General features: G+C 36.8%; 1 protein-coding gene across 5 annotated transcripts in view; it reads left to right on the top strand.

The window, feature by feature from the left end:
• The first annotated feature begins 832 nt into the window (after positions 1–832).
• Positions 833–9,343, top strand: part of IYD (iodotyrosine deiodinase) — a 63,312-nt gene continuing 54,801 nt past the window's right edge. For 3 of the 5 annotated variants that reach the window (XM_048936190.1, XM_048936189.1, XM_048936188.1), the window contains exon 1: positions 833–1,429. In XM_048936190.1, coding sequence (XP_048792147.1) covers positions 1,249–1,429 — 181 coding nt within the window. In that variant the 5' untranslated portion in view covers positions 833–1,248. The remainder of the gene's footprint in view (positions 1,430–9,343) is intronic. The other 2 variants (XM_048936187.1, XM_048936186.1) reach the window with 2 other exon arrangements.

Below are 9,343 nucleotides of genomic sequence, written 5' to 3'. Positions count from 1 at the left end.
AGATTAGCAACATAAGCACAATTTTTCTTTATTTCATCTCTGATGGAATTATGCACTCATCTGGAGGGTTAGGGAGGGAGGTCGCCCTAGGCAGGGCTTGCAGCACCCCTCAGAAAGGCACAATGAGCATGGGGATGTGTCTCTATAGACCGCTCTCACTTTTCCTGCATGGGCTTATCCAAAATACAGTTTAACATACAGAGACTTCAAAGCTGGCCCTGTGCAATGTGAGATAAGCTTTGTCAGGGCTGATGCTTATCTGTCGCTAAAAGAGCTGGTAGGTGCTGGTAACTGTGTGCAGTCAGTTCCTGCACTCTGCTCTCCATTGCCACCTGACCTTTTATTATGCAGCATGGCCCAGCAGTCCCAGATAAAGACTTTAATTCCATGCTGCTGTGTTGTTTCAGTTCCCAAGCAGCTGACTGAGTTAAAAATGGGTTAGACATTGACCATTCTTGGATTAGACCAGGGTCCTATTGCTTTTTAATCTTTTGATAAGATAACTGAGTCACAGTTTTAAAACTCACCACAGCATAGATTTCCAGCCTTCAGATCATTCTTACTTTTATTCCCTGAATTCTTCTTTTTTTTTCTTTTTTTTTTCCCCAGGCCACCCAGAATGAATACAGGATTCTGTGGACAATCTAATTCATACTTCATGCTGAAGTAATGCTACCACTTCACTTATCTTTTATATCAACCTGTTTACACACCGAGGGTGGCACTGCAAGCCTGTGTTTGCTTGGTGATACTCTGATTTCCTGGGAACCGTGTAATATTACTAAGTATTCTGAGTTAAACATTGAAGAGATGTCATCAGTTTCTAAAAGTCACATTCCTGCTTGGCTCTTTCTCATACTTGTTGTTACAAGCAAGATTACTAGGATCACTGTGACTGAAAAAATAAGGGGAAGGAGCGTTTTGCCTCAGGCTAGGATTTTGAAAGATCTCTTTATTTATTTTGCACGTCAGCATTTATGTGTTAGTACATGGTCAGTGCCTCTGCTAGTTGTTTGTAAGCAGTTTGTTACTTTTTTACTTCAAAATAGCTAAATCTGGGCCTGCTTAACCACAGAACATCACAGAGCAGACTGTGGGGGCAGTGGCTGAAAAGCAGAAGTGAGACAGGGTCGAGGAGTGAACCTTGGGTCCACCCCTTTCTGCTCACACCCGTTCTGTGCTTTCCATTTCATCTTTTCTTTTTCAGAAGAGAAACTTGAACTTGGAAGTCTCCACATTTCTGTAGTCATGACATTATTTTCCTCCTTAACCCCAGTCTTCATAGCAATTATATGTGTTTTGATTGGGGTAATACTGAAGAAGACTAAAAGAGAGAAGGAAAAAGGTGACACTAGAAGTAAGCCCATACCTCGTCCATGGGTGGATGAAGATCTAAGGGATGGCACTGATCACCACTTTGTGGAAGAAGGTAAGAAAAATCTTTTACAAATGAGCAATTTTATTGCTTGAATTTGGTCTGCTAATATGAATAGAGATGCAAACTTCTGGACTTCTTCACTTTGATAGAAATGCATAGTGCTATGCTGCACTATGCTTGTCAACTTGATGGAACAAGGTTATTCTCATGTCCTGTCCCTCTTGGTGACGGACGGGTCAGGGCGCAAGAAGAAAATGTATTTTCGAAGTTTGTTGTATGCCCCATGATCAGCAGATCTCAGATCTAAGAGGGATTCTGTGGGAAATGTAGGAAAGAAAGTGGATATTGTTAAATTTTTTTCCTAGGATGGGGAACTCTGGAAGGAGAGAGAGCTTCTGTCTGTAGGCTGACTTGGTAGGCACCTCATCCTGATTTACCTACATGAGCTATGTGGCACAGTCTGTATTTGATCTCAACACCCCCAGAAAAAAAAAGGAAATAATTTTGTTACAGTTATGAATGTCTGTAAGAATTTTAGCTGGTTTAGAGTGGGGATCGTTTTGGAGCTATGTTGAGTCATATTTTTAAGAACAGTAGTAGTAGTGATGACGCTCATCTCTATTCACTCAACAGCATATTTAAAGCTGCAAATAGAATGCCTTTTCTTGCAGTAGTGCTTCCCAATTCTCATCTTGGATGAAAGTATGAGCATGAGATATACCTTTCCTTCTTTTTTGCTTCTTCATTATCTTCCATAATCTCCTTTCATTTCTTCATGGTATAAAAATCTACGCGGTTCTGTTCCTATGAAGTTTTTAAACTTAAAATTAATACAGCTTATTCACTCATGCTGGTTTCAAAAGCTTTTCTTTTTTTTTTTTTTTTTCCCTCTCTCTCTCCCATAATGACACATTAATGTAGTCATTTTCTTGGATTCTTGTATCTCATATTGTTTTCTGTACATACAACTATTTCTGAGAACCATTATTTCTCTCTGTTTCTCAATGTTCAGCATAGTTTGAGACAGTATTCTGTATCAGTTTCCAGAAATAGTTTATACTTGGAACCTTTTAAACCATGTTGACAACTTCCCAAATACACAACATTTACTTAAAAGTTAGTTCAAATGTCATGCCTTCCTTTCTACAGTGCAAAAGAAATCCTATACAAAACTATCCTGTTTTTCCCTTTTCTAATGGCTTACCAGTTTAGTTAAACTATTGCAAATTAAAATTCCTGTGGGTAGTTCAAGTGAAAATTCTATGAGTTATCACTGTGACATCTATGACTACAGGTTTTTGTATCAGTTTAAAAATGTAGATCTCCTGAATAAACAAATCTATTAGCCCTTAATGAGGACCTTCTCTGCTATAGCTCCATATACAAAATGTTATTTTTTTTATTGTTAGTTTTTTCTATCTTTAATGCGGTTGCTAAATTCAAAATTGTACTAAGTTATAAAGTGCTTACAAAAATTCATAGGTAGTTACACCTCTATGCCATTGCTAAAAGGAGATTGTATGTAAAACCAATGTACCAGGCAATGCAACATTAAATTAGACTTTCTTGTTCTACTGTTTTAACAAGAAGTAATCATCTTTCCCTTAATGCCATGTGATTTAAAGCCAAGATATTCGCAAAACAGACAGGTCTTTTATCTCCAGATAAAATAAAGTAATTGCACCATGCTTGGTGAAGGTTTTTCTCAGCAGGAAAAAGCCCAGACTGAGTAAGAAGAGCGTACGATCATCTCGGAAGGGATCTGTTATCCAGTTAATGCCATAATAAATGATCAAACATATTCACCGTTTGTCAGTGTAAAAACATTCACTGACCACAGCAGCTGCTAAAATGGAAACATGGAATGTAAACAGATGTTTTTTTCTGAACAGTGGAGAGTATTTTACCTGTCATGCAAATTCCACTATTTCACTAATGTTTCTTTATTAGAAAAACTCGCTTCTACTTAAATGTCTCAAGTTGGCTTGTGCTTAAAGAGGTAGCTCCTCTGGAGAGAATTTGAAGTAGATGAGATGAAGCATTTTTAAGTTGTTGTCTAAAACTGGAACCCAAGGCTGCTTTAAGTAAACAAGCTGAATTTTGTACAGCCTTCTAATGGGAAAATGCAGCTTAATACCAAATTTTTTGATACTTGGCCATGACCAAAGGGCACTTTATCAATGGAATGAAGAAGCCTAATACTGTGCAGCCCTTGTACGTTTCTGAAACACTTCAAGGGGCAGGTTGCATGCTGCACCTTCTTAGAAGATCACTGAACTTGCTCAGGCATTACTAGCATTGTAAACCTTTGTTCAAGTGGCACCAGCAGGGGATGTTTCCCCTCAGAGGGCAAACTTTCTGGCACTGGAGCATTAGATGTAATTAGCTGATCTGCTTGGACAGACTCAGTAGAGCCACTTAATGGAAGTGAATGGCAGAAGAGAGAGTCACAGGTGCTCCCAAGCCTGTCTTTGTTATGCTTTCAGCTACTGAAGAGAAAGATATTTCTCAGAGCAGCCAGAAACACAGTTCCTTGGTTAAGCAGCAAGCATCCAGTCAGTAGGTTATTAGTTGAAAATACTTCAGGTTTGTTTGCATGTCCATATATTCTGTATCTTCTTCCTTCGTTTATGAGATCCAGAATGGACAGTAATGCTGTGGATTGGTACAAAAGGTCTGTATGTGTGGCTGTATCTTGTACTAGGTCTTGTCTAATCACCTATTAGACATAGATTAAAAACACGTTTAAAAACATGTTTCTTCAGCCTTATCTTGATGCATGAGCCATGAGGGCTATCTCCTAGTGCAGGGCATCTGATTCTGAATGGTGGTACTGAGTCTCCCATGGCTTCAGTTTTACACAGTTGAATCTAGGTGTTTGCAAAGGCAACTTCTAGAAAATTATTCAGTCCAGGGAGTCCTTACCTAGTTAGTTACTACAATACACCTGACTCAAATCAGGAACAAACAAGTCACTTTCTTGGTCATATTATTCAGATCAATAACCTTGATGGATAAGGTAAATACAGAGCCAATTTACAGTGTTGTGGAAGATCAGAATGAATTTTATTTGCAACCTTATTATTTTGAGGATCAGCTGCAGAGATTATTAGCAAAAGGATTTTATTTTTGTATATTTAATTATTTGGGCTTTTCTTGGTAATGTCTGTAAGAAATATAAAGCAATGTGCAAAGGCTTAAATATCTCATCTCAGACTTCAGTGCTTATTGCTTATGATATTTCTTATAACTGACCTCTCCCACTTTAGATATATTTCTCCTCTCCCTGAGTTCAGAAGTTCCCCATATCTTTCAATAATAATACTATTGACATGAGTGAGACAGTAGAAACTTAGTTTTCCAATTTAATGACAGTTCATTCTTTATGTCATTTAGAAACACAAGACTTACACGAACATCACACTTCATTGTGTTTATCTCTCTGCTGATACTCTAGTCTTTGTCATTAGCTGATTGAACTCAAAACCTGATCCCGTTTACATCACTTGCTGGAATGTTGTTCTAGAACCTCATGCCATAGGTTAAAAATTCTCCCCTGCCTGATGTCTAACCTCTGTCTATACCCACTTTTTATCATTCCATTCTTTTTTGTTTGTTCCTAGCATACTTTTCGCAGGACAGGTTCAAAACCCTCCTGTGGTTTATAAACAACAATCAGATTGTCTCACAGTTTTTTATTTACTAGATAAATCAGCATTTCTTCTCTTTATGAAACAGTTCATTTCTCTGAAGAACTTCAGAAGCCTTCTGTAACTGCATTATAGCTTGAGTTCACTTTCCCAATACCATGTTATTCTTTCTTCCTGTCTGTCTCTCCCATTTGATGCTTCTGTTGGTTAAGATCTTTGATCAGTCCTTGGGGTTTCCAGGCTCACCTTGCTAACAACTATTTATATCCCACAAGTAAGGCACTCCATCTCCTTCAGCTTACCATTAGCAACACATTCAGTTCAGGATTGGATTCATTAATGGGATTCCTATAGTGGCAGATTATGTAGCAGTCTGCCATCAGTCTTGCAAAGAAGCACAGGGTCATTTGTCCAGCACTTTAGAAATAAAAACCCACAGCCTTTCTTTGTACGCATGTAATTACATTTTATGTATCGTATCAATTCATTGGAAAAGAGAACTGGAATTGAAATTCTAGATGTAGGAAGCAATTCCTTGGAGGATAAACTGAAAGGGCTAGTTTGGAAAGCAAACGCTTCAGTCTAGACTGAAGTTACCGTTGATGTCTTTCAATGATCAGTGTCAGAATCAATCGTTAATATTACCCTGTAGCCTTTCATAAAATCAAGGAGTGTATGAGTGAAATTTCTTAATGATATAAAATTGAGAGCCAGTAACACATAGAAATATCACTGTGGGCAAAATAAGTGGCCAGCAAAAATTAAACAAGTTTTACTCATGTGAATTTAAAATATGAGAAACTCATAGCAAATGTGTTTCCTTCAAACCAAGGCAAAATTTATTACATGATTTGTAGGCTGATTTTAAGTTTCCATGTGAAATTCTGAGAAGAACACAAACATCATTCTAAAATGTATCCAAAGGGCACGTCTATTATGAGATTTCACTTGGGATATCTAAGCCTGATGACTATCAGAGATGTACAACAGAATAGAATTTATGGGAATATTGAGAGTGTCTAAGAAGATAGTTGAGTGACTAGCAGGATGTCTGTTGTACATCAAATGAAAGAATACACATGCAAATAAACAAGACACTTGTAGTATTATATAATGTGACCTTACAAACAGGAATATGTCCAAACATAGCCATTAAAATATAGAGAGCATGCACCAAACAGATGGTATTGATATTGTTTTTAGCTTAGCATATGGATGACATTAACTGCTAAGAATGAATGGTAAACTCATGGCAGAAAGGAATAAATAATAGCTTATTTTATGTTTTAAAAAAATTTCTGGGTGAACTTTGATTTTGTGTGTCAGTTCTTTCACATCTAGGTTCTTCTCCTGCCTCAGCCATATTCTGATCTTAGTGCATTCCAGCTTTTTTTTTTTTTTTTTTTTTGCTTGCAATTCTAAATTAGATATTCTAAATCAGAAATGGTGCTTCTCAAACATTCATTCTCACTAGTCATCTCACCCTCATCACGTGTTCAATATCTTCGAAAATATATGCCCTTTTTTTTTTTTCCCCTGCTGTGTTACTATGCTGAACCATCTTGGCCATGGATTAGCTGCTTTTCTTCTACTTAGAAGGAAAAAATTCCAGGAAAAAAAAAACTCAAAAAATTTAACTTCACCATTGATAATACTGCAAGTTTTGTACTTTCTAACTTGCTTAACTTCTATTCTTAGCTGCCTGTACAACACTTACTTAGTATTTTTATTCAACCAGTTACATCTGAGATGAATTTTATACCTTCAATATGAAGCAGTGCCAAATGCCTCTGATTCCTGATCCCTGACTTTTTCAGTCTGAGTTGTTCAACTTATTTTTTCTCAATCTTTTATTTTCCCAAAATTAGAAACTTTCATTTCCTTAACTTGTCATGAAGACAATTAAATTGAATTAACTGATAATCTCAGTGCAGGGGCACTTTTTTTTTTTTTTTAAATGAAGTCCTACCCCCTCACTGAAACCAAAGCGTCTCAAAAAGCTGCCCTTGTTTTAAATATATCACTTTTATATTTCTTTCTGATCTGCCACATCAATTCTGTTTATGTTTCCTGAACGTGTCCAAGTGGATACTGCTATTGTTGCTTGATTCTTCTCTCCCTGTTCTGTCTTATTTTAAATGAGATATGATTCTATGTCCCATACAGGCACTGACTGCTCTTCCAGTTTGCTGTCTTGACCTCTGCATTCAAATGTCCACAAGCAACATGCTCTTTGAATTAACTAAATCCTCTGATCAACTCTCTAACTACTCATCTATATAGATAATTTGATCTTTCTGTTCTTTGACATTCACAGCTTATCATTTACTCTACTTTCCTCTCCTCATGTTTCAAAATCAGGTATAGAGATTACACAAATTTCCTCCAGCATTAAACTCCTAGTTGACAAACCTCTTTTGTAAAGGTTTCAGTAGTTTATACTCCAGTTTCCATATCTCTGACCCAAAAGGATTTTTGATGATTTTGCAATAACAGTAGAAAAAGAGATGTTCAAGCTGGGCTTGTATAAGCTTAGGAGCCAAAGTTAGACTGTGAAGTTTCCACCACCAGGAATGAATGAATGAATGAATGAACGAACAAACAAACAAACAAACAAACAAATAAAAGAAGGTACAGTGCATTGTATGTATGTTATTTCCTGTTTTCTGAACCTTGGTAAAATCTCATCATATGAAAGTAAATAAAGAGAGCACATAGGAGCTATTAGGGCTAAGTTTTTATTGGACTATTTCTAAGTTATTATAGATAGACTAGAAGTATCCTATTCCTGTTTCTCACTACACTCAACATTGTAAGCTTGGGAAATGAATAGGAATGGTCACTACAGCATATTGGTATAAGCATGACTAATATAGTTTGACTTGAAATTTTCACTGAGACACTAATCCAATGTATAAATTCAATATAGTTTTCTGGTCACATTTTTGCCTTATGATACACATGCACAGCCTTAGCTGATTTCAGAGTTTTTTATTATCATAAAGACAATATTTTTTTCCATTTAGAAACTCCTTATGTAAGTGCCTGTAGATAAAATTGCAATGTGTGTCAGTCTGTGTTACTTTTAATTCTCAGTTCAGCAATGAGTATGTTGGTTACATCAGAAATACCTGCACACACAGGAAGTTTGTTGAGAAGCCAGCTGCAGGCAGCGATCCAGCTTTCAGGCCTGTAAGTCCTTCAAGAGGAGATTTTGGGATTTAAGATTCTCACAAAATAATTTTTACACCTGGTCTCCGCTTCCCATTGCCCTGTAGCCATGTTCTTTCAGGCTTGACTGAGCATGCCTAAGACAGCTGTGAAATGCTAAAAGGAACAAACTTTCTGGGTGATTTATTTGTACATAAAAAGAAACATATGTTATTGGGGGGTTCAGAATCACTGTTTAGATTCAACATGTGCAACTGGATATATTGCATCCCCTTGCACAAGCTGAGCCACGCTTGTGAATATTTCACTGGTATTTATAAAATTAACAAAAATCATCCTGGTCTCTAAGGCAACTACATACTACAAAAGCACAGAATTAGCTGCTGTTTGAATTTGCAATGGAGACTGCTATGATTTTGAAATAACAGCCTAATGACAACTGGAAAAGAGCTGGAATATTTTTTCCTGACTCAGCCCTCTGTAGCAGATTGCTCAATACTATCGACTGGCAGAAATGCAAAATTTAAATGCTTTTAACTTCCATATTACAGAGGCAAAAAAATGCCACTGTTCACTCTAGGAACACAGAGGAGAAAAAATAGATTTCAGAGAGAGCAGAAGATGTATTTTATGGTATTAAAAAAAGAAAGAAAAACTTCATTTCAGTGAAATTAGGAATCATTCTGAGTTCTTAAATTAAAAGCAAGAAACACAATACCCTGCACCCTACTTATCCTAAGTATAAATGCCTATTACCCATTTCCCCTTTTGCTGAAAGTCCCATGAAACCAAAGAACTTAACCACAAAGTCCCATTTGCACATAGCCTATGAAACATGAACATAGGAAGAAGCTGACATTCAGCTCTTCAGAGGAAATCTTACACATCTTGATAGTTAAGTTCTCTTCTTAGCTTCAGCAATTTGATTGATTTTTTTCTTATTAGACTGCTTGGGAATGCATATGTGTGTTCAGATTTGCTTACTGAGAAAAGTGGGTTGAAAATCTGCCCACCTTTTCAATGTTGTTTCAGCTTATAGTACACTTTTACAGGAATGCTTGCAGACTGTAGAGCTGAAGGATGTAACTTATTCCTGGATCACAGTTCTACAGCCAGTTTTCTTCTGCCTCTTGGTATTTAAACA

Source organism: Lagopus muta, chromosome 2 (genome assembly GCF_023343835.1).
Source record: "Lagopus muta isolate bLagMut1 chromosome 2, bLagMut1 primary, whole genome shotgun sequence".
In the NCBI taxonomy this organism is placed as follows: Eukaryota; Metazoa; Chordata; class Aves; order Galliformes; family Phasianidae; genus Lagopus; species Lagopus muta.
This window is presented reverse-complemented; position numbering and strand designations above follow the sequence as displayed.